At 43.1% G+C, this 26,061-nt stretch overlaps 1 protein-coding gene across 1 annotated transcript; it reads left to right on the top strand.

Moving 5' to 3' along the window:
- On the top strand, positions 1 to 26,061 carry TSKU (tsukushi, small leucine rich proteoglycan). The gene is made up of 2 exons (XM_051987066.1): positions 1 to 345; positions 24,061 to 26,061. The coding sequence occupies exon 2, from the start codon at positions 24,069 to 24,071 to the stop codon at positions 25,125 to 25,127; it is 1,059 nt and encodes a 352-aa protein (XP_051843026.1). The 5' UTR covers positions 1 to 345; positions 24,061 to 24,068; the 3' UTR covers positions 25,128 to 26,061.

The raw sequence follows: 26,061 nt of genomic DNA, 5'->3' as shown, positions 1-26,061 counted from the left end.
TGCGGGGCGGAAAGAGGCGGGACCGGGGCGGGCCTGGAGGGGAGGCGGAGCAAGCCCGGGCTCGGGCCCTTTCGCGACGCTCCCTGGAGCTCCTGGGCAGCTGTTCCGCGGTGCCTGCGGGAAGGAGGGAGGTGGCAGCAGCGGCTGCTGCCCGAGGAGAAGGAGCAGGAGGAGGAGGACCCAGGCACGCACGGAGGGGATGAGAGCCGGGCGCTCGGGCTAGGCGGCGGCCGCAGGATGAGCAGGGACAGGCTGGAGAAGGGGCCGGCGGCCCAGGCGAAGGACTGAGCAGCGCGGGGAGGGCAAGCGCCGCTGCAGCCGGCAGACCGACGGGAGCGCTGGAAGGTGTGTGTGCGGCGGGGCCGGGGCAACAGCAGAAGGACGAGGGGGATCTTGCAGTCATTCTCCCGGTGCATCCGATTGGCATTGGTGGGGCAGCTGCTGCCTCCTGGGCGTGCGGGCGCCCGGCACAGATGCCCTCCCTTCCTCCTTCCCTTTCTCTTTCCTTCCTTCCCTCCCTCCCTTTCGGGGGCCCCAGCTCCCTGCCTTTCCCTCCTCGCCCTCCCCCCAGGAGCCCGCCCGCGGCTGCCTCTCCCCCCGGCTCATTCAGAGCTCCGGGCTTGTCCTAAGGCCTTTGCCTGCAAAGCGCTCTCTGCAGCCCGGGCCAGAAGGCTGGAGACCCGGACTGCGCTCCTGTCCCCTCTCTCTCGCAGCCTACTCGCGGCAGCGGGGATGGTCATCCTTGCACTGCCTGCGGGCACGGCTGCCGGCCAGAAAGCGCTCGATGGCACCCCCCCTTCTAGAAATGGTGCTACTAGTATCCCTGTATTTTACAGAAAGGGAAACTGAGACTGAGAGCAGGCTAGTGGTTTACCCGCGAATCGCCGGGGATAATCAGTGGCAGACCAAGCTGGGTCAAGATGATTTGGTCTGCCTGCGTTCTCTGTCCAGATCCAGGCTCTTTCCACCTCACCACGCGGCCTCCAGAACTTTTCTCCAACTTCGAACCCACCCCTTCCCCAATTCCAGCCCCCGAGCCAGCTAGGTTCAAGGCTGGGTGTAATATTACCCGGAGTCTTGGGGTCGTGCGAGAGGTCTCTCTGGGCCAGTCCCAACTCCCCCCCAAGCTAGTGGCTACATCTTTAGCTGGGGCGGGGGGGGGGGGGGAGAGGGGGTAAGGGAAAGGGGTGCCGGGAGTGGCCTTTTGGCTTCTAGTTCGGATTTAGCCCGGAAAGCGGGGTGGAGATGGGGTGGGAGGGGTGGGGGTGGGGGTACGAGAGGAGGAGAAATGTGGATTCCGAGGCTCACATAGGCTATGGAAGACAAAGGCCAGTGAGGGGTTGGTTTGAAAAGAGGTGGTCTCGGCTTCATCGTACTGCTGCTTGCTGCCGGAAGAGAGAAAGGGGAGTGTGTTTCTATGTGTCTGTCTGTCTGTCTCTCTATAGGTAGAAAGGTATCGGGATTTGGAAGCAGAGGGCCTGGGTTAGCCATCTCTGCTGTCTTACTAACTAGTTGAGTGACCATAGGCAAGTCATTTATTCCTTTCGGGGCCTTGGGTTCCTCCTTTATTAAAGGGGAAATGAGGGGGTATGGATAGATTTCTAGTTTCTCAGGTTCGTCGCTACTTTAAATCATACGACTATGTCTACTTGCTTGTATGTATGGGGGTGGTGGTGGTAAATTTTCGCCCTTCCCACTAGCCCTCCTTTCCCAGGGATGTAGTGAGGGAACAAATTCATCCCTTTCCACTCCCCATTCAGAAGTTGAAATCCCTAGAACGAAAGTCTATACCCTTTTTTTGGGGGGAGGGGGGAGAATTAATTCACAACTCCTCCGGAGGAGAAACGAAGTCTCCTGTGAAGAGCTCATGAGAGAAAGGGTCCTTGATTTACTTGAGTTGAGATCTGAGGGGCAGAAAAGTCTCCCCCAAAACAGGAGACCAGAGCCTTCTGCCAGGTCACTCACATCCTGGCTAGCTCGTCTCCTTTCTAAATGTCTTTGCACTTTGGGGGAGGTCAAGGGGGGGGCAGGATGACTGAGGGATCGACCGCCTTGCCACGGCTGCAAGTCCAGCAGCCCCAGCGGCTAGGAAGACTCTGGTCCCCGCCCCAACAACCCCACACTTTGGAGTTGGCTCCTCCTCCCCCTATTTGGTCGGCCGGCCCTCCCTCCCTCTCTCTCCCAGTCTGGGGAAATGGGCTATCGGCTATGATATGGCTATGCCATATCACCACCCCCAACCATCTCATCGATCTGGGAAGGGTCCCTTTCCAAACTGGGGGAAGAAGGGGACGTGGCCGAGGGAAGATGAGATGAGGGGACTCTCCTCTGCGAATGATTCAGAAGTTTCTCGCTCCTCCATTCTGTCTGGATCAGCCCAGACATGCCAGCCAGAGGAAAGACTAAAACCTTAAGAAAGGGGGAAGTAGGGGGTGGGGAGTGACTGGATCTGGGTTGTTTCACGGTCAGAGCTGGGAACCAGCCCTGCACACAGATAAGTGGGGACAGAGTGGGCATTTTCCCAGCCTGGAATAGGATGGAAGAATAATGTCTGTCCCCAACTCTGCAAACTCCTCTGACCCAGAACTTTGCTGGAGCCAAAGGATCCCCACCCCATTTCTGAATTCCTAATGCTCAGGATTTATTGTATTTCTTCCTCCCTAGCTTCTCTCTGTTCCCTTCCCTGCCCTCCCACCCCAGCTCAATAGTGATGTGATACAGAGATTCCTAAATCCCCATTCCCAATTTGAAGAGGAGGAGGGAGGTGGAGAGCCTGAAACTGGAGATTTCTTAAAATATCAGTGGGAACAGACTAGAACAATGAATGGTGGAGCCTAGAAAGGACCTTAATTGGAGAATGAAGGAATACTAACTCTGAGGATAGAAGTTCAAACCCTATTTCTGCCACTTTCTAAACTCAGAAACTTTGAACAAGGCTCCTCTCTCTCAGCCTGTTTCTTCATCTGTAAAATGAGTTTACCACTTCCATAATATGAACTTAGAACACAGAAGACAGAAGGTCTAATCTGGACTTTAAGAACAGGAGATTTTGATCTGGTCCAGAGAGCCCATAAATTTTAGGACTCTGTGAACTTGGATGAAAAAGAAAATGACATTGTTATTTTCATTAAGCTCTAGCATATCCTTCAATTTATACATTAAAAAAAAGATTCTGAGGAAAGGTCTATAGGTCACCAGATTTCTAAAGAGATTCATGACCCCAAAAGCCTAAAACCCTCTGATTTAGAGACTGACAAAGAAAGAAACTGAGGCCCATAAATAGGAAACGCAGAAAGGTTATTAGGCTGGGAATCAGGACACTTGGTATGTCATTTTGACTCATTGTGACCTTGAACAAATTGGTTTCCCCTTCTGCTCTTCAGCTTCCTTGAACCTGAAATAGAAATAGCAACACCAAGTTGCCCAAATCTCCAAGACCCATTGTAAGAATCAAGATATCCTTACTGGATAGAAAAGTGCTATATAACTACAGAACGCTATACAAAGATGAACTATTATTGTTGATTCTGACATTAACTTGTATGTTGCTGTTGTTCGTTCATTTGTGATCTCATTTGGGGTTTTCTTGGCAAAGATACTAGAATGGTCTGCCATTTCTTTCTCCAGCTCCTTTCCCTAGTGAAGGAAGTTTTTCTCTATATACTGTGAAGCAAGTAAACTATATTGATATCTGAGATTCTATCCCTAGGTAGAGCTGTCTGGCTATTGGCAGGGTAATACAAGAGTCCTGCTTTTTCCCCTCTGGTATTCAAAAACACACACAAAAAAGTAATCTCTTCCATTCCCTAACTCTCAGAGCACTTAGTCTACAAAATCATAATATTTTAATGCTTGGATGTGTCTGTGATCTCAGTGAGGTGGGCGTACCCTCCACCAGTGTAGATTACAACTCATTGATGTAAAACCTCACATTTGTAGAGTGTTATAGAACAGCTGGCATTTATAAAGTGCCCAAAGATTAATAGAATACTAGATTTAGAATCGAGAGAAGCTGAACTCAGTCCTCATCTGTGACATCAGCCATGTGACCCTGAATAAGTTATGTCATCTTAGTTCCTCTTCTATAAAATAGGGATTATAATACTCAGAGTCTCTATCTCACAGGGTTTTTGTGAAGCTAAAATGAGATGATGTATATAAAATGCTTTGTCAATTCAATACTTGAAATCAAGTATTATTGTTTCTATTTTCTAGATGTAGAAACACAGCTTTGTAGACATGGAAGTGCCTTACCTGTGGTCACTAGTCTTACAGCTAAGCCAGAGTTCTTTGCCCCACAATGCCTCTCTTATGACCTTTGCTGTATCCCCCAATGTAGTAATTCAATCTGGCAAATATTAATTAAGCTCTTATTGTGTGCATGGGACTGTGCTAGGTAGCAAAGGAAAGACTGAATTTAGAAAAACATATTTCCTATCCTTGTGGAGATTACAAGATAAGACACAGACAAAAATAGCATATAAGATAAGAGCATCAGATAGGAGCAAACTGTTCTGCAAATCCCAGAGGCAAGAATATTACCAGCCAGGGGATGAAGGAGACCTTCCTAGAGGAGGTGGAAATTGAAGTGGACTTTAAAGGATAGTTGGAACAGATCAAGGAGGAAACGATTTGTGGGCTCATATTCTATGCTAAATTGTTCTATGAAGGGCATGGAGTTCAACTCCCAATTTCATTCCTTTGACTTCCCCAATTCCAAGCATATCCTTGCTCAGAGTAAATGCTTAGAGCATCCTTTTCTGAACTTGAACAAGAAATTCTCCAGAAATGGACAATTGGCTTAGAGAGGAAGCACCTGATCCTTACCCAATCTGCTGGAACTCGATTGGGAGGTGGTAGATAGTGCTGATGGAAATGAGTCCCAAGTGTGATCTGATGGGAGGAAGAATCTCAGTAGGATGAGTGTGGAATTTATCTTTTTGTTGTATGTGTTTTTTTTTTTTTTTTTTTTTTAAGGAAAAGTCAAGTCATCTTTGCTAAGAGTTTGGGAAAAAAATGTTTATCTTTGTTGAGGAAAACGAGAAAGAAGAAAAATATGGTATAATGGTAAAGTCTTTATTACTCAAAGGATCAGAATTCAATTCTTCTAGAAGTTACTACTTAAGTGATCTTGGGACAGTCATTTTAACCTGTCTCTCAGAGAAGGAGGTGGACAGATCAAAGTTGTCAACCCAGAGCCTATTCCAACTCTATATATCTACTTTTATCATCTTAAGATTCTTTTGACCAGAATCCTCCAACCCACTATTTAGCTCAGATGGGCTAAAGTTGGCCTTATTCACAGCCTTAATGAATTGGATCAAGAGCCTACTTCTTTTCTGGTTAAAGAACATAGAATCCTTTAGAGCTGGGAGGAACATTAGAACATATAATAATAATACATCAACACTAGAAAAGACATATCTAGAAGAGAGAGCATCAGTTTACTTGTCTAAAAAATGGGAATTTCCTCACAGGGTGATGTGAGGAAAGCAGCTTGTAAACTACTGTATAATTCCATGAGCAAGTTAGACGTTTAGCTCTAACAGCTTCTGTTTCCCTTTCCGTCCTTAATAGCAAGGGTAATTATGTCTTCCTTGCCCATTTTCTTGAGCTTGATTGTGAGATAGCTAAAGGAGATATGAACTACATTGGTGATTTCTTTAGGATAGGGAAGTTCTGCGTGAGAAAACCTCAATCAATGTAGATCAGCATCTTCTCTGCAAGTTATAGTATTGAAAGGTGGAGAATATTTAGGAGAGGTTAAGATTGATCTAGCTGTAAACAAAGAAATGACTTTCACAGGCATCTCCATGAGGCTGGGGACCAGAGTTGATTGGAATGAATCTTTAGAATGTAGGAAGTCATTTCTTCCAAATTTTTGGCTCTTCCCCAGAGTTGTTGGCTTCTAAAACTTACCAAACAGGGTTGGAGGGAGGGGGAAGGAAGAGGGACAGATGCAGAATCAGGGATTCCATTGGCGTCAGAGTTCACAGGATCATGAGCTCCATCACCCATCCTGTGAATAACCTAATCCTCCCTCCTCCTACTCTTGGGAACGTCCTGTGAGAATCATCAGGCTGAGCAAGGAAAGGCAGGGAGTTCCTTCTGGCTTTCTTTCAGACCCTGAAAATCATCAAGCTGACCAAATCATTCTTTCACCAGAGGATTTCTTGTTGGAGAGTTGGCCTTTTTGGTAATTTCCTGAGTGGGAGAGGAGGCAGCAAGGAGGAGGAATATGGGCCTGTTCGAATCAGGTTCCCCAAAGAGGAGAACAAATTATAATAGTAATGTAGCTCATATAACTCTACTGCTTGATGGTAACAGCTTACTTCACAACTATTATTATTTCATTTAACCCCAACTATCATCTTTTGAGATAGGCTAAAATAGTGTTGTCCTTCCCATTTCACAGAGGAGGAATTGAATTCTAGAGACCAGCTTCTTAAACTATGATTCAAGACATATTGGGGTCTTATAACTGAATATGGGAGTGAAATTATGACTTGTCAGTAAATGTTTGATTTTTATACCTCTTATAAACCTATACATTCAAGGTCATATAAATTTCTTGGGCAAAAAGAGGATGCAAGTGGGAAAAGTTTAAGAATCCCTGTTCTAAAGGGTTGAAGTGATTGGCCCAAAATCATATTAATACTAAATAACAGAACCAAGACCAGAGTCATGTTTTCTCTAAAACCTTGTTCTCAAACTTGGAAGGGTCCAGGGTCATCTGGTCTGAACCCTACCTGAAGCTCAGACACCCTATATAAATACAGTGCCATGGAAAGAGTGTTGGTTCAAATATTAGCTCCGCCACTTGCCATCTATGTAATACTGGTTACCTCATTTGATTTTTCTGAACCTTTCTACTTCCATTTCTTGGAAGGTTTCTAGATAGCTTCTGAAGACCCTTAGAAATCTAAATCTCTGATACAATCTTCTTCCCCGAGACAGCCCTTTACACACTCAAAAGCCTCCCTGGGTCATCTCTTCTCTGTGCCAAATTGAGTTCCATCAACCAATCCTCATAGGGAATAGTTTTGAAATGTTTAAACCCATTCATCCCACCAGTCAATATTTGGAGAAAGTCACATTAGTTTTGAAAACATTCTCCATAAAATTGGACTAATGGTCACTATGTTGTCCATATTCTACAAAATAGGATGGGAGCCTTGCTCCTAGACTGTGCTTACACACTGACCCTGTCTAGAAGCTAGAACACCAGGCTTCAAGTTCTGATTCTAACCTTCCTTACATACATGATCTAGGCCAAGCCTAAATCTATCAACCCCAGCATCTTCATCTGTAAGAGAGATCCATTTTCCTTCTTTCTCTCTCTCTCTCTCTCTCTCTCTCTCTCTCTCCTTGTAATTTTTCCAAAGGTCATAGGCTCAAAGGATCATTGATTCAGATTTGAAAGGGACCTCTGGATCATCTATGGATGACTAGGTGGTATAATGAATAGAATGCTGGACTAAGAGGACCCATATTTGAATTTTGCATCAAACACTTATTAACTGTGTGATCCTCAGTTTTGAACTTCAGTTTCCTCACCAACAAAATGAAGCTAAAAAATCCTTATAGGGTTGTGAGGATCAAATGAGATAACACACATAAAGCACTTCACAAGCCTTAAAGAGCTTTATAACTGCTAGTAACTTGAATTATTCTCTAGGTCTACCCCCATTTTTATAGCACTTTCATAGGCCAGAACTCTGAACTTGAAACAAAGCATTCTTACAAAGTACTAAGTCAGTGGAATTGATAGAGACAATAGTTATCTAATTTAGCATGGTTCAGTATGATTGATTTAATTCTACAAGGAGATGTTATGGGCCAAAACTTAAAACAAGGTACTAAGTAGAATTGAGGAGACAATGGTTAAATCTAGTCTAGCATTGATTTAATCCTACAACAAATAATGGTTTCCTAGTGACATGATGATGGGTATACGTATACTCAGTGTGGAGCATATAAGCTAGAAGTTCTCAGGGCCAAAAAAGGCAGGCACACTAGAAGCTCTCAGAGGCTGAGACAAATTCATTCCATCGTCCACTTTTGTGGTGGCTGGAGGCTGAAGCACAAACCTTTGTAAATTCCGAGAGATTCAGAGGACAGAGAAGGAGGCAGGAGCTCAAGACCATGGAACTAAGGAGAGAGGAAGGCCTCCAGAAAACTAGCTGAGCCCCAAGTGAAGGAGATAGGATTTTGAAAGAGATAATAAAGGATTTGGACTTTAACCCCTGGCTGTACTTTTATAGTGATTACTGAACTGAAACGAAGGCTGCCTCCAGAGATCCCAAGAAAATCTCAACAGAGAACATTACATTTTAGAGAGACTATTACTCTTTCTTTTTTTTTTTTTTTTAAATTTTTTATTTAATAATTACTTTATATTGACACTCGTTTCTGTTCCGAATTTTTTTTCCCTTCCCTCCCTCCACCCCCTCCCCTAGATGGCAAGCAGTCCTTTATATGTTGGATATGTTGCAGTATATCCTAGATACAATATATGTTTGCAGAACCGAACAGTTCTCTTGTTGCATAGGGAGAATTGGATTCAGAAGGTATAAATAACCCGGGAAGAAAAACAAAAATGCAGATAGTTCACATTCGTTTCCCAGTGTTCTTTCTTTGGGTGTAGCTGCTTTTGTCCGTCATTTATCAATTGAAACTCAGGTCTCTTTGTCAAAGAAATCCACTTCCATCAAAATATGTCCTCATACAATATCGTTGTCGAAGTGTATAATGATCTCCTGGTTCTGCTCATTTCACTTAGCATCAGTTCATGTAAGTCTCGCCAGTCCTCTCTGTATTCATCCTGCTGGTCATTTCTTACAGAACAATAATATTTCATAACATTCATATACCACAATTTACCCAGCCATTCTCCAATTGATGGGCATCCATTCATTTTCCAGTTTCTGGCCACTACAAACAGGGCTGCTACAAACATTTTGGCACATACAGGTCCCTTTCCCTTCTTTAGTATTTCTTTGGGATATAAGCCCAATAGAAACACTGCTGGATCAAAGGGTATGCACAATTTGATAATTTTTTGGGCATAATTCCAGATTGCTCTCCAGAATGGTTGGATTCATTCACAACTCCACCAACAATGCATTAGTGTCCCAGTTTTCCCGCATCCCCTCCAGAGACTATTACTCTTTCAAGTTTACAAGTTACTTTCCCTTGAACAATCCTGTGAAGTAGGAAGTATAAGCAAAGCAAGTAAGGCATAAATAGGTGGGGCAATAACTTGGAATCAAGGACTAGATTCATCTCTTACTTGAGTTTCTTAGATAGCCTAGAATCTTCTCTCCAACTTCCCCAAAAAGTGACCATTCAGTCTCTGCTTTGGGAAGTCTCTGCTTTGCTTCATTGATGGGATACTCACTAATTCTCAAGGTTGCTTCCTTACTCTAAGTAGAAATCTACATCTCTTTGCTCCTGGTTTTACTGGAAATCACACAAAACAAGACTGCCTCCTCTTCTCAGTGACAGTCCTTCAGATATTTGAAAATAATGATCAGATCTCTTCTCACTCCTCTACTCTTGCCTAAGGCTTCTCATCTCCAATCCAAACATTCCTGGCCTTTCTCTCCATAAAGCATTCCTGGCTCATTTCCCCAAATTCCCTTGTCTGCCTTCTAGATTATCAATAAGGTCAGATCCAGAAGGGATTGGAGGTCTCTCCTGGCCAGATGTACATAATCTGGGATTTCAATATCCAAACAGGCAGGGTTGGATCATTAGCAACAATAACAATAATAGCCAGCATTACTGTCCTACCTGATCTAGCTCAGGCACTGTGCAAATGCTATATAAATATTATCTCATTTGAGTCTTATGACAAGTCTGCAAGGTAAGCGATATTGTTATCTTCATTTTATAGAGGTAAAGTGACTAAGTTAGTTTGCCAGCTAGTATCTGAGGGTGGATTTGAATTCGGGTCTTCCTTTTTCTAAGCTCAGAGAATTATCCACCTATCTGAATCACCAAGTGAATTGTCCAGCTATCAACTAGCCGACTCCATTAAAAAGAACAGCCTCCTATTCAATCCTCTCTTTACCTTTCTTGCCAGCCTAATATTCTCTTGCTTCCTCTGTAAGGTTCATAGTAGGAATCTGAACAGAGCCTGAGTGCCAATCCCACATTTCTCAAAATCCAGATGGAATGCCCTACAGGGAACACTTTAATTACCAAACATTGAGCGTTTACTATTGATGGAAACTCGGGCTTTGGCAATTTCAGTGATTGTCATCTTGAAAGGGACCTGAGAATATAGAATGTTACATCTCAAGAGGTAGAACATAGAATCTCAGAACCAGGGGACATCTTCAGATCATCAAAGATTATAGTAAAATTCTTCTACTTCTCAGAAGAGAATCAGGCTCAATGCATGTCCTGGGGTAAATTGGGAAGGCACATCATCCTAGAATGCTACCTGTGATCAAACACTGAAATCTGGGACCTAGACAAGAGTGAATGGAAAACTTGACATTTTTTGATCGTTCCCAGTTCTGTCACTAAGGCTTATTTTATATTAATTTGGGGATAGGGTAAAAAAGTAGGGCCTGTGATTAAGAGGCAATTCCAAGCAGCATCTAATTCTGTAGAAGTGAAATGGAAGTGAAACATCATGACAATGCAATTGGAAGAGAAAGGGAGTTCCACACTCATTGCTTCTGAATTTCCTTCCAATCCTGACATATTATGATTCTAATCCCTCCATGGCTTCCCTAGCCCACAACAATTCCCTTTTTATGAAGTTTTAACCTTTACTGTTCACATCACACACCTGGCACCTAACAAAATATGTGTTATCCTTTGAAATGGATTAAACTTATTGAAGAAAGGAACCCGTGAATGTTGTACTCTGCTTCTGGAAAATTCCAGGAGCTGTTAGAGCCTTTGTGGTTTAAGAAAAAGATCTGATTTCCATGGCTTACCCTGATACATACTCTTATTCCTGCCAGGTGTGCCCCTTGGCAAGAACAGAAACCACTCAGAACTTCAGCTTCCTAATCAGTCCAAGACTTGGAAAGGATCTCTAATTCAAAATTAAAAATTCAACTCAATCTTACATAAGACTCCTCCCTATAAGCATGTGGTCTTCCAGCCTTTCCTTAACAACCTCCAGCAAGGAGGAATCCATCACCTCCTGAGGCAATTTTGAAGACAGTTTTTCTGTTGAGACTGTCTGCCTCTGTAGCTTTGAGTTTTTGTCCCTAGTTTTTCCTTCTGAGGAAAACCAGAATAAAGCTACATCCTCTTCTGAGAGACAGACCTATAGATACCAGAAGACAGCTATCAGGCTGTCTTTGTGAGTTCAAAGTTGGCCATAATCACTTACTAAGGGTGTGACTCAGGCACATTACATCAGTTTCCTCATCTGGAAAATATACCAGAGAAGGAAATGGCAAAACACTCTTGTGTCTTTGCTAAGAAAACCCCAACATAAAGAGTTGGCCTTGACTGAAATGAATGAACAATGATATGATATAAAGGATCTTCACCATTCTAGATACCTCCTGAACCTTCTCCATTCTATTACTGTGTTATCTAATCTGGCACTTTATCAGTATACCAAAAATGTGTTTTTCCATAAATATACAGCATTCTCCAGATGGGATTTGAACAGGGCCATCTGTAATAGGACCATCAACTCCTTTTATCTTACATATTCTTCTTCCTGCTTTCTCCTTTTTTCTTTGTTTTCTCCTTATCTTTCCCTCAGCTCCCTGAAAATATCAATATTTCACATATTTTTAAAATTTATTAGTTTCTGACATTTATTTTTATAAGATTTTGATTTTTTTACCCTCCATCCCTCCCCCTCTCTCTTCAGGATGACACTAAATATGATATAGATTATATATGTATAATCATATTAAACATTTTCACATTAGTCATGTTGTGAAAGAAAAATTGGAACAAAAAGGAAAAACCACAAGAAAGAAAAAACAACCCCAAAAAAGCGAAAATAGTAAGCTTCAATCTACATTAAACCTCCATAGTTCTCTCTCTTGATGAGGATAGCATCTTCCATTTATGAATCTTTTAAAATTATCTTAGATCATCGTATTGCTGAGAAGAACTAAGTTTATTATACACTCTTGCTGTTATTGTGTACAATGTCCTAGTTCTGCTCACTTCACTCAGCATCAGTTCATGTAAGTTTTTCCAGGTTTTTCTCAAATCTTCTTGATTTGAACATTACTATTACATTCATATACCATAATTTGTTCAGCCATTACCCAGTTGGTGGGCATCCCCTTGATTTCTAATTCTTTGCCATCACAAAGAGAGCAGCTATAAACATTTTAGTGCATGTGAGTCCTTTTCCATGTTTAATGTATCTTTGTATACAGCCTTAGTAGCGATATTTCTAAATCATAAGGTATGCACAGTTTTGTAGCCTTTTGAGCCAAGCTCCAAATCTCTCCAGAACAATTGGATCAGTTCACAATTCCACCAACTATGATGCCTTTTATGTTTCCACCAGTTATTTCTGGTGGAAAAAACGATTTTTAACAGTTTCCTCCTACCCATGAACCTTACCTGGTAAGCATACTTCCTCTTAATGAATACAATGAATACAATAGCTGTATTGAGGCATCATGGCCTTGGGGATAGTTTGTTGCCACTGGAACTGGTTCAAATCCTGCCACTGTGTGGCAGAGATAGACCTACAGATACTGTATGTACTGTGTACAGATACCACCACTGTGTGTCCAGAGGCAAATTACTTCAGCTCTCTAGACCTTAATGTCTCTATATGTAAAAAGGAGTAATACTACCAGGTATTTGGTTTTTGTCAGAAAACATTTCTTTTGTTCATCTCCTCTCCCCTATTTTTATTCACTTGAGTCAGGACCAACTCTTTACTACCCTATTTGGGATTTTCTTGGCAAAGACACTGGAATTATTTTGCCATTTCCTTCTCCAATACATTTTCCAGATGAGGAAACCGAGGCAATCAGGATGATATAACTTGCCCAGCAGCACATAGTAAGTGATGATGGCCAGATTTGAACTCATAAAATGAGTTTCCCTGATTTCAGGCCTAGAGTTTTATCCACTGCATCACTTAGATGCCCCTTCTCCGCTTTGCTCAGAACAAATAAGGAGGACCTCTTACGTAGCTAGAAGTGACTTTTCCATAGTGTCACACTTGGTGAGAAACCAAGACTTTTGCAAGAAAAGCTTTATACTGAACTTCAGTAGAAGTAGAAGAGAAGAGGGAGACAAGAATTAAGCCAATTCCTTCTGGTGCCAGGTCTGATTATAGCTAAATTATAATTTTAAAAGTCTAAATGGAGGCGGACCATCTAATCTAACAGGGGACCTGAGGTTGGAGTCCTTCCACAATATTGCCACTGAGGATCATCTACCCTTTTCTTAAATATGGCCAGTGCCTGGGAGCTTCTTCCTTCCCATTCCATTGTTGGGCAAGCTCTGACTGTGAGATATCCCTGAAAAACCCTAGGATTCAGAACTGGAAAGAACTTTAGAAGTCTAAACTAAACCACCCACATTTTATAGACTGGCCCTCCAAGGCCCAGAGAAATTGGCTTGTCCATGGTCACACAGCCTCCTGCATATTGAGCTGAAATTTGCCCCTTTGATTTTTCCACAATCAGTCCTAGCACTGCCTTCTGGTCACAGCTCTTTGGATATTTATGATAGCTCTAAGACAGTATCGTATGATCCTTATGATAGTATTTGCAGTCAGAAAAAATGTCTTCCCTCCCCATTCCCAAATTCTCTTTCTCATGGTCAAACATCATCAGTTTCATTAGCCAGTACTGGGCAAAACTGGGATTCACCCAGGGGCCCTGATTTCAAAGCCAGTGTTGTTTTCTTTATCCCTTCACTATCCTGGTCACCTTCCTCTGGATTCTCTAGCATTTCCTGGATTAGACTGTAGGCATAAACCTTAAATCACAGGAGCACTGATTTAGTGATGGACAGATTCTTTGAGATCATGTTATACATGGGGAAACTGAGCTTCAGTGTCCTGCTCAGGGAGCCTGAAATGAGCCCCACAACCAAGCTCCACCCTCTAGATGGGATCTAACTAGAGCAGAGGATAGTGATGGCCATTGCTTCCCTCCCTCTGGGCTTTGCCTCCAGGAAGGCAGCCTAAGATGGAGACTTGGCTCTTGTACTTCAAGGTCAACTCAAAAAATGAGGCACTCGTTTGTACGTTTTCCTTGGTAGAAGCCCAAGGAACGAGTAACAGACACACACCGAGCGGCTTCCAAGAGGAGTCTAGGGCCGGATCCCTGTGGTCTGCTCTTAATGACTGCCACCTGGCCTCTGCTGCAAACACTTCAACCCCTCGCTTCACTGAAACTGTCCGCATCCTTGTTCTCCAAAAGAGCCCAAAAAGGCATGCTTGGAGCTAGAATTCCAACCTCTCACCATGAAACTAAGTGAAGTCCTGAGAAAAACTAGGGGGAAGAAAAATACTCTCACCTCTGCCCAGAGGTCCTAAAGCAAAAGCTGCTTGACTGACTGCCTGCCTGTTGGCTACCTCAAAGCGGGACTCTCTATCAGGTAGATGTGGGGGGTATATAGCAAACTACACCACCAAAGCTAGTCATAAGATAATAACTTTAGGGTTATAAGGGACCTCAGAGATCATCTAGTCCAACCCCCCTCATTCCTTAGATCTGAGGCAGAAAGATTACACAATTAGCAGAATTCAATCAAAACAGAGTGTCAATCTTGGAAAAGAACTCCTACTGTAAAATCATAGGGCTGTAAGTTTAGAACTAGACAAGTTCCTAGAGATTTTTTTATAAGTGGGGAAATGTTGGAATCTTTACAAACTGCTAACTCATTAGAGTTGATAGATTATTGATCTGATCTTACAAGGAGATGTTTTGGGCCAGAACCTGAAACAAGGTATTAAGTAGAACTAATTGATACAATGCTTGTGTTCACACCTTTACTAATTGGAGTTCACACGTTTGGGAGATTTCAGGGTTTAGTATGAGATATCTGAATTCACACTTCCCTTGAAGCTCTTAGGGCCAGAGAGCACGCTGGGAGATATCCCACAATCCCACTCTCTCATATATACAGACAGGCTTTCGTAGAGAGTTCAGCTGAATTAGATTGGAAAGGAGCACATGGGACAGATGCAGAGCACTCTGGGAGATTGAGAGCCAGAAGCCCTCTCTCTGAGGCAAGAGAGATCCATTCCATTTTCCACTTGGCTGGCTGGAGGCTGAAGGACAAACCTTTGGGTTTGGAGACATTCGGAGGGAGCTCTTGGAACCAAGAAGAGAGATAGGCCTCTAAGCTAACCGGGCTATATTGGAGGCAATAAAAGATCTGAACTTTTAGCACCTGGCTGCGTTTTGGGTGATTATTACTTTCAACTGAAACTAAGACTGCCTCCAGAAAACCTTCCCAAGAAACCTGCTTTCTCCCAGAGAGAACTATTATTATATTTTAAAGAAAAACACCACAGGGAAACTGAGGTTTAGGGCAATTTAGTGACTCAGTTACCTAGCAAGTTAAGTATCAGAAAGGGAGTTTGAATCCAAGTTTTTCTCTTATATCTAACTTTCTGTCTGATACCATGCTAATATTACATCATGAGAGCCAGATGGGACCTTAGAATATAGAAAGTCAGAAATGAAAGGGAATTTAGCAAATAGCTTTTCAGAGCTAAGAGTCATAGAACATTGAATGCGGGAATCTTTTGGTCTAAGAACCACTTTATATCCTTAAAAAATATTAAGGTCTCCCTCAAAGAGTTTCGATATCCTTATTTGTTATTATAACCTATATTTATGATCCATATTAAGCTCTATGTCACATCCACATTGTTGTTATTATAATCTATATTATCGATCCATATTTATTATCATCTATATTAGATATCCACATTTACTATTATCATAAACTATATTGAACATCTATGTTTACTATTATTATAATCTATATTAGAAATTCATATTAGAGATCCATATTTATTATTATAATCTACATTAGATATTCACATTTACTATTATGATCTATATTAAATATCCATATGTACTCTTAGTATAATCTGTATTACAGATTCATATTATTATAATCTATATTAGAGATCTGTATTATTATAATCTATATTAGATATACATATTTACTTTGATCATAATAAAGAGATCCACATTATTTATTATTACTATAATCTGTTTGATATCTACATTTACTATTATTATAAACCATATTAGAGATCCATATTCAGTATTACTATAATCTATATTACAGATCCATATTTATTATTATTGTCTATATTAGGTATCCATATTTCCTTTTGTACTCTGTTAAAGATCCATATTACTATTATTATAATGTATATTAGAGATTCATATTTGAGATCTATATTTATTATCATTATAATCTCAATTAGATAGCCATATTTAGATCCATAATAGATGTCCATATTTATTGTTATTATAATGGATATTCAATTTCCATAATTACTGTTATTATAATCTAAATTGTATATGTATATTTGCTATTGTCATAATCTACAATATACCTGTATTTACTATTTCTATAATCTATAGTACAGATTTATTATTATAATTTCTATTAGATATACATACTTACTATTATAATTTATATTAGAGATCCATATTATAACATTGGATATCTATATTTACTATTATAATCTATATTAGAGATACATATTTATTATTACTTTATCTATATTAAGTAGCCAGCCATATTAGGATCCATATAAGATGTCCATATTTACTATCATTATACTCCATATTAGAATCTATATTATATATCCATATTTACTATTATTTGAAATTAAAACATTTTGGTGTTATTAGGAAAATAGTTTTACTTTAGGAACCTCCTGATTCCCTGGACCATACTTTGATAACCGTTGCCTTAGAGAATTTATCTTGGCACACATTCCTTTCTTTCAACATACTCAGTTTGACCAGCAAGTCTAAGCACTTACTTCCTATCCACTAGATCCTGTGCTGACAACACTTCAGTGACTGGAGATTTTAGCTCCAGTGGTTCAGCTCACAATCCATCCACACCTTCTCCTGCTGTGTGATTCTTTTTCATGACTATGTCGTCTTATAAATCCTCCAGAAGCAGTCTACCAAACATACTGGAGATCTTTCTCTAGGCCTTTCCACATTCTTGGGAAAATCAATATGGTGTTTGGGTTTGGGATGCAAACATAAAAAAGGACCCTGTATCTAAAGAAGCTTAGAGTGTAGTGATAAAAACTCACTTTTCTACCCTTCTAGGATAGGTGGTATGAATATCATTTCAGAGAGACACAGAGAGACAGAGAGAGAAAGTCTTAAGTTTAAAGGAGGAGAACTAATTTAATTTACTTACAGTAATTTAGTGTTGATCAGTCATTTTTCAGTCTTGTCCAACTCTTCATGATCCCATTTGGAGTTTTCTTGTAGAGATATCGGAGTGATTTGTTATTTCCTTCTCCAGCCCATTTTACAGATGAGGTCACTGAGGCAAATGAGATTAAGTGACTTGCCCAGGGTCTCATAGCTAACAAATGTCTGAGACCAGATTTGAACTTAGGAAGATGAGGCCTGGCTCCAGGTCTGGGTGTTCTATCTGTTGTACACCCTAGTACTGCAGCTCAAAGTAATAGAACTGGTTGATGGCAAAAACAGAATTGGAATCCAGCTCATATGCCCCTTCCATGCAGCATTCACTGGATCCCGCTGCCATTAAAATATTTCATTTTAGTTCTTGGTTAGGGAGAAGAATAGGGCTCCTTACAGCCAGTTAAAGATGGGGTTCCCATAATGACCATGGGATCAGTGAAAAAATATGAATTTGGCAAACATTTATTGGTCAGGGCTCTAGGTGGCTGTATGCCAGGGAGTAAAGAAGAAAGAGAAAATCAATTCCTTTCCTTCAGAAAACTTCTGGACTGGTAAAGTAGATGTGGCCCCTGTATATCCATAATTCTTGAACAGTGAGGTGACGTAGTGGATAGAGTGCCAGGCCTGAAGCTAGGAAGACCTGAATTCAAATCCAGCCTCAGATCTTCACTGAGCAAGTCACTTAACCCTGCCTGCCTCAGTTTCCTCATCAGTCAAATGAGCTGGAGAAGAAAATGGCAAACCATTCTATTGCCTTTGCCAAGAAAATCCCAAATGGAGTCAGACATGACTGAACAACAGCATATTCATACCCACAACTCCAGTACAAGGTATCACAGTAGCTCCTATTTCCAGAGCATCTTTTCTCGCTGCCCCTATGTGAGATGGATGCTGTTTTACAAAGAAGGAAACTGAGGGGTCACTTTTGGCAAGAACTGAGACACGTCACACGTCACAAGTATTTGCTCCCTCAAGCCTCCTCTGGTTTGTGCCCTTTGGGGTCAGCCATCAGAGCTCCTAGAGTGGGGAAAGGGTCATGGAAGTGTGAGTGGGTGCAAGAGGGAGACATTTTACTCAAGGCCTTTCATTTTTTCAGGAAAACAGCAAATTTTCAGGAAATGCTTTCTCTTCCCAGAATTTTTCCATTCTCCTCCTTACAATTTCATCACCTTCTCTTTCCAAGCCAATTTGGAAATTCTCTTTGCTGCGCTGGGGCCAAGAGCCTCTCTTTCTCTTTCGATTCCCTCCTGAAGGCAGGGGGCTAGCCCAGTCAGTTTTCTTTTAAGTTTCTCTCCCTGGCCAGCTTTCCTGAGTATGTCTCATCCCAGTTGGGTCCCCCATGAGCCATCTGTCTGCCTGTTTTCGAAACCAGCAATAGATTCACTCTATTAGGCAACCAACCCTCAGCCTTACTTCACGAACAGCTCTCTGATGGAGGACTGAATGCCGAGCAGAAGCAGAGAAAGGAAATGGGCAGGGAATATCAGAACAGGAGAAACCTAAAATGTTAGAGCATAAGCTTGCAATGTCAGCTGGAACGGGCTGGGAGTCTGAGGATAGTGACTGATTAACAGGCATTTATTATTGAGTGTCACCATGGGCCAGGCACTGTGGCAAGTTCTGGGAATTTAGTCCCTGCCTTCAAGAAGCTTACATTCTAATGAAGAAGCCAACACATACACAGATAGGGATACATAAGATTCATGGAATATACAAGGGAACTTTCTAGGAGACAATACTAACCAGTTCGGGGCTAGATGATGCAATGTGTTTGGAGTTAGGAAATTCTGAATTCAAATCCAGCCTCAGATATTTACTGGCTGTGTGGCCCTGGACAGCAACTTCCCCTATTTGTCTCCATTTTCTCAGTTGTGAAATGGGGATAATAATAAGATTGTTGGAGGGATCAATAGTATTGTTGTTGTTTAAGTCATTTCAGTCATGTTTGATGCCTCATGATTCCATTTGGGGTTTTCTAGGCAGCGATACTGAAGTGTTTTGCCATTTCCTTTTTCAGCTCATTTTACAGATAAGGAAACTGAGGCAAACAAGGTGAAATGATATGCCCAAGGTCACCACATGTCTAAGGTCAGATTTGAACTCATGAAGACGAGTATTCCTGAGCTCAGTGTTTTATCCCCTGCATCAATTAATTGTCCCTGAGATAATATTAGTAAACTGGTTAAGACAGTGCCTGGCATATGGTAGATTTTATATAAATGCTATTTTTTATTACTGTTTTTAGCTGGGAAAAGACCTCCTGAAGGAGGAAGCACTTAAGTTCTCTAGGACAGGTCTCCTGAAAAATTTTTACATGATCTCAAGTAAATAGATTTATAAAATAGGTATACAAATCAAACATTTACTGATAATCATAACTGTGACCCCCATGTTTAGTTATGAGACCCACATGGGGTTGCAACCATTGTTTAAGAAACTGAGCATAAAGGGGCAGCTAGATTGTGCAGTGGATGGAGCACCAGCCCTGAATTCAGAAGGACCTGAGTTCAAATTTGGCCTCAGACACTTGATATTTCCTAGCTGTAGGACTTTAGGCAAGTCACTTAATCCTAATTGCCTCAGTAAGAAAAAAAAAAAAAGAAAAAGAAACTGATCATAGAGCATAGAATGTGAAGACTGGGAAAGGGCCATGAGATCATCTAGTTAAAGCACCCTTCCATTTTACAGGAAAAGAAACTGAGGCACAGAAATGAGAACTGTCTAGAAAAAGCTAGAAGCCCACTTCATTAAACACCTGAGACACTTTAAAGTCAGAGAGTTTTTTAAACAGACTAAGATTAGGTGAAAGATAGACTAGTCAATGAAAACAGAAGGTGGTGTGCTTGATTTTGAGTAGAAGCTTGGTATCCAAGACTAAGACCTCCTTTTTATTGTCTCTGTGTATGTCACATTTTGTCATTTTTTAAAAATCCTGGATGGCTGACAGATTTTCTTTCCTGCCCTCTGTCAGGACTTAATATTAATAGTCCAACTCCTTGTTTCAAAAGATTTAATGCATTGTTTATTTACTCAGTATCTATTAATGTTACTGCCCCAAACCTCTGTCCCAGGCAAGGTCATTTCCCAATCCTTGAAAATGTTTCCTTCTTCATCTTACCCAGATGTAGTGGTAGGGCTCAGCCTAGAGTCTATTTCTTTCACTGTCAGTCTAAAGAGCTTTTTTTAATTTAAAAAAAGTTTCATTTTTTATTTAATGAACATCTATTTTCTCTCCTTCTGAACCCTTATCCCATTAAAAAGAAAAGAAAATTTCATTTCTTATAAAAAAGACATATAGTCAAGCAAAATGAATTTCCCCATTAGCTGCATTCAAAAAAATCCAGATCTCCTTCTGCACCTCAATCTTGCACCTGATGCAGCTAGCATCAGTCTTCTGGAATCATGGATCACATTGATCAGAGTTCTTCCAGCTTTCAAATTTATTCATCCTTAAAGCTGCGTTGTTAACATCTAAAAATTATTCTCCTGGTTTTGTTCCTTTCTCCTGCACCACACTGATTTCCCAGCCCAGCCATCCTTATTACCCAGAATGTTATTGTTTTCATGCAAGTCACGCAAGAAGGGTCCAAAATTAATTAAGTGTTCCTTTTATCTCCCCAAAGCTTCTACTCAGTCCTTGTCATTCATTTTTTTAGCACGTAGAAACATGTCATGTTCTTGGAACATAAAATGTCAGAACATCACTCTTCTACGTCCTAAAGATCAGGTATCCTGAAATGCTTTATAGTTCAACTTAATTTACAGATTAGGAAGCTGAGACTAGAGAGGAAAAAATCAGAGAGCAAGTCAGTGGTCAACCTAGGTTTCTTAAGGTCTATGGATTTGGAGCTAGAAAAGATCTTGGAAATTATTTCATCCAATTTTATATATGAGGAAATTGAGGTTTAAGTATTGGGAAGTGAATTAATTGCCTGAAATCCCAGTCAGTTGGTGGTAGAGCCAGGACTCAACTCTTAATCAGGTCTGGGTTCTTCATTCCACTGCATGCTCACCCTCCCAATTTGAACTCGAGATTTCTAATTCCATAGAGTGGACTTTGCATACTGGAAAGGTATAAGATTTAGGAGAAAAAACAAAAACGCTGTCCTTTCCCATGAGGAGTTAGTAAGGAGCTTAGAATCTCAAAGAGAAGTAAATTTCCCTTACTGGACCTCTGTAATGAAAGGATTGGTTGCATTGAACCTTTTCTAGGGTCCCTCCAAGATTCCATTCTTACTTTTAAGTCATTTCTTCTCTGGGTCTCAAATTTTCTCCCAGAGGCCAGAATGAAGACCAGTGAGTGAAAACTGTAAGAAATCAGACTGAGTCTAAAACAGTGTGCTATCAGAGCTGTTTCAAAGCAGAATGGACTGCTATGCGGGGGTGTAGTTTCCTTCTCATAAAGCCGGTTGACCACTTCTCTCATATGTCATAGAGGGGATTTTATTTTAGCCTGGGTCTCCCTATCTCACCCAGGCAGGAAGTGCAGTGGTCTCTCCTGGGCCTGATCCTGCTATTGATACGTGTGGGAACTGTGGCCTGCTCTATTTCCAACCTGGACCAGTTTGCCCTTCCTTAAGGAATGGGTGCCAGGACGCTAATGCCCAAACAAATTTGCCTTCTGAAGCTCTGCCGAGTGCCAGCCCCCAGCCTTAGCTCATTAGTAACAGGGATTATAGGTGTGTGCTTTCACTCCTGGTTCTCAGAGACGATTCTGCTTCAAAGATAGGTTCTCCTAATCTTCAGAACATGTGATTTTTCTGTAAAGTAAGAAAATGGGACAAAGTCTCTGAATTTCAAGCTGGAAATGACCCCAGAAACCATCTTCTCCAATCCCCTCCTTTTACACGTGAGAAAAAGATCCTAAACTAAAATAGCCTCCCCAAGATTCCACAGGTAGCGAAGAGATGGAATTTCCCCTCAGGACTTCTGGGTGGCTGTCCCATCTCACGTTCCTCTTTAATGTTTCTTCCATCTCTTCCCAGTAGTCTCCAAGGTGCTGTTCCAACTCGGGTCCCCTGCCTTGCCCTAGCGGTGGCTGAGTCAGGCTAGAGCTGGACCTGGTTGCGTAACCCAAGATGTGACAAAAGTGGCTGTTTCATGTTTAATGCCCACAGAGTTGTATAATCACCTTGGGTAACTGAAGAATAATCTCTGGGACTGTCTTTCTCTTCTTTCTTCCTTAAACCTTTGGAACAGGTCTGTGTAAGAAGAGCTGAGCCTGTAGAGGAGCTCAGAGCATTTGGATGTAATTAATAGTAGGGCAGTAAACAAGCTGGGACATAATAGAGGGCTTAGGGTAACTCCCCCCATCCCTTTTGTTTCCTGAAATTTTGACCGCCCCAGCCCTCCTAACTGGGGTTAGGCATGAAAGGCACCTGAACAGGCTTTAATCTGAAAATTAGTCCATCTGAAAGGAACAGGAGGCCGGTAGGGGGAAGGGGCGGAGCCTCGGATGCATTTGGGTGACTGGGTACGAGCCAGCTATGTGTTCTCACCCTGCCTCAGAGCCTCGGGCAGAGAGAGTGGCTGGCCCTGGTCCTGGGAGCCAGGCCAGGCAGAGGGAGGTGGGCTTGTGAGGGGACGGCCGTCTGCTGCTGGGATAGCACAGGGGCTTCTTCCAGTCCCAGGGCCCCCGTGCAGGGGTGACAGAGGCCCCAGGCTCCTACCTGGTGGGAAGCGACTTCCTTTCTTGGGTAAGTCAACACTGGTCAAACTTCATTGCATAAGGGTCTCTGCGCATTATGGGTTAGACTAGACATTGACACAGTGGCGTCGCAGATAGGGCGTGGGATTTGGAGACGAGGGGACGCAGAGTTTGTGTCTGTCCCTTTTTGTCTTTGGGGCTCAGTTTCCTTTTCTGTAAAATAAGACTAGATGGTACCTAAGTGTGTGTTTTTTTCTTAGTTCTACAGCCTATGAATGAGTACGGAGAAGGATAATCTACTAGGATCAGAAGGAGGAAATGAGGATATTTAGCCTAGGGAAGAAAAGACTTGGAGGAAGGGGAATCTTCATGTGCCTGAAGGAAAGAGGAAATTGACTTTTTCTGCTTGATCCCAGAGGAGGGACCCAGATTGGAGTAATGCATAGGAATGAATTCCTGTCTAGACATTTTCAATCAAAGACTGGATGGCCATTTCTTAGATATGCTATAGATTTTTAAATAGGGGCTGGACTACCTGCCTTGGAAGCCCTGTCTGACTCTTAAATGTTGTGATTCAATGACTGGGAAAGTTTCATCTCTGTAAAAGGATGGGAATCCTAACAACCAGAGCTGGCGTATAATGAGATGGGCTACCTCGGTAAGGAAGGAGGTCCCCATCACTGGAGGGATCCAGGCAGAGCCTGAATGACTTTGTCGGGGACATTGTAGAAGGAATGACTTCAGGGGTTGGGAGATTAGATTGGAAGGATGTAAGATTTCTGAGAGGGCTGAAATTCTTGGCGCGGGCCTGGCAGTCGGAAGACCTCAGTTCGAGTCTCACCTGTCCTGTTGTCACCTTGGACAGATCAGTTTCCTGTAAAAGGTGGGTTTAGGCGCTCACTGAGGCCCCTTCCCACTCTGACTTTCTGTGTCCTGGTCCTGTGGTTTTGTGAAATTGCCCCTCTCGGTGGGTGCTGACATCGCTCCGCCCCTCATCTTGCTCTTTTTGTCTCCTAGGCTGCACGATGCTGTGGTCCCTCTGGTTCCCACTCCTGTTCCTGGCCCCTGGCGCCAGGGCCATTCGCCCGTGTTTCCCAGGCTGCCATTGTGAAGTGGAAACCTTCGGCCTGTTCGACAGCTTCAGCTTGACCCGGGTGGACTGCAGCGGCCTGGGCTCCCACATTGTGCCGGTCCCCATCCCCCTGGACACAACCTACCTGGACCTGTCCTCTAACCAGCTGGAGACGGTCAACGAGTCCATGCTCACAGGACCGGGCTACACCACCCTGGTGGGCCTCGACCTGAGCTACAACCGCATCGCCAAGATCTCCTCCGCCACCTTCTCCCGGCTGCGATACCTCGAGTCCCTGGACCTGAGCCACAATGCCCTGGCAGCCCTGCCTGAGGAGAGCTTTGCCAGCTCCCCCCTGAGTGAGGTGGATCTGAGCAGCAACAAACTCAGAGAGGTCTCCCTGGAGAGCTTCACCTCTCGCGGGCAGGGGAAGCCCCTCAATGTGGACCTCTCCCATAACCTCCTCACCCGGGTGATTCAGCCATCCCTGGACCGGGCCCCCAATATCCAGAGCCTGAATCTCTCCTGGAACCAGCTGCAGGAGGTGCCTGACCTCCAGGGCCTCCCTCTGCGCTACCTCAACCTGGACGGCAACCTCCTGAGCAGGGTCCGGGCAGGGGCCTTCGCCGGGTTGAAGGACCTCATTCACCTGTCCCTCAGCAGCCTGCGCTGCTCTACAGAGCTCGCCCCCTTTGCCTTCCGTGACTTGCCAAGCCTCCAGGTTCTGGACTTGTCGGGCAACCCCAGTCTCCAGTCGGCCAGGGCCGAGGTCTTCTCCAGCTTGAACTCCCTGCAGGAGCTGAACCTGTCAGGCACGGGGCTGTCGGTCCTGCCCGACAGGCTTCTGAAATACCTCCCATCCGTCAAAAGCATCACCCTGGGGAAGGACCTCTGGTGCGTCAAGGTGGTCAAAGAGGGCCAGTACCGACGAGAGATGAGCCGGACCAGAAAGGAGGTCCTGTACTGCCATGACAGCCACGGCGCCGTGGCCAAAGCCCCCTACGTCTTGTGACGGACCTTAGCTACCGCCGGGAGAGCTGGAAATAGAGAGGGCCCCTGGAGGGTCTGGGGAAGGGTGGGACTCCCAAGGAGGTGAAAGGAAAGCTAGGCCTCCATTACAAGCAGGTACTGAGGCCTACCCTCATGCCATTTTTTGGTAAGCCTGTCAATTTAATTTATATTTATATGTGCCAATACCAGGTCCGACTCCTGAGTGAGTGTGAGTGAGAGTGTGTGTGTGTGTGTGTGTGTGTGTGTGGTGCCTTTCCACTTGTTCTGCTCCCAGCTCCTGCCCTAAACAAAAATTCCTAGCAGGGGACTTCTCTCCCAGCCTCCTGGGTAGCACTTGGGATCAGTTAGAGAATTTGGGGAACCAGCCATAAGAGCTGAGGTGTGATGGGAAACACTGCTAACGCCAACTTGGACATCCCCCTTCTGATTCAGACACCTCTCTTCTGGACTCCGAGGGAAGACACGGAGGTCTTTGGGAATCCCCTTCCCCACCCATGGGTCTGGGGAGACAACAGAGCCTAGGAGGAAGTTCAGGACAAAGAGAAGGAATTCTTCAAGGCAAACAGAAGTCTGGGGGCTTGCTCCCTCCATTTCAGAAAGCCCCCTGCCCCTATTCCAGCATTTCCCAGCACACATCTCCAACGGGCCCCTTATTCTTGACTTAGATTTCCCCTGACTCGGACATCAGCCCTTCCCCACCCACGCCACCCACAGCCATGTAATGTAGCCCGTGGCTCGTCTGGTGCCAAAGTGGGCCCCGAGCCCATCTCTGCCTATATACCCTTGGTGTTTTTCCCAAAGTGCCTTCCCCCAATGCCTTGATTCACACTGTGCTCAGGCATCTTTCTCTTAGGGGGTTTGTTTTGTTTATTTTTTTTTTTTTAATAATGGACAAGCTGAACGAGTAAATCAATAAAGAAGGTAGTTATACCGAA

This window comes from Antechinus flavipes, chromosome 3 (genome assembly GCF_016432865.1).
Source record: "Antechinus flavipes isolate AdamAnt ecotype Samford, QLD, Australia chromosome 3, AdamAnt_v2, whole genome shotgun sequence".
NCBI classification, from domain to species: Eukaryota; Metazoa; Chordata; class Mammalia; order Dasyuromorphia; family Dasyuridae; genus Antechinus; species Antechinus flavipes.
The sequence above is the reverse complement of the archived record's forward strand: the minus strand, read 5'-3'. Positions and strand labels throughout refer to the sequence as shown.

Bases quoted from the DNA above. Each gene is read 5' to 3' on its own strand.
- TSKU (XM_051987066.1), top strand. From the start codon at position 24,069: ATGCTGTGGTCCCTCTGGTTCCCACTCCTGTTCCTGGCCCCTGGCGCC.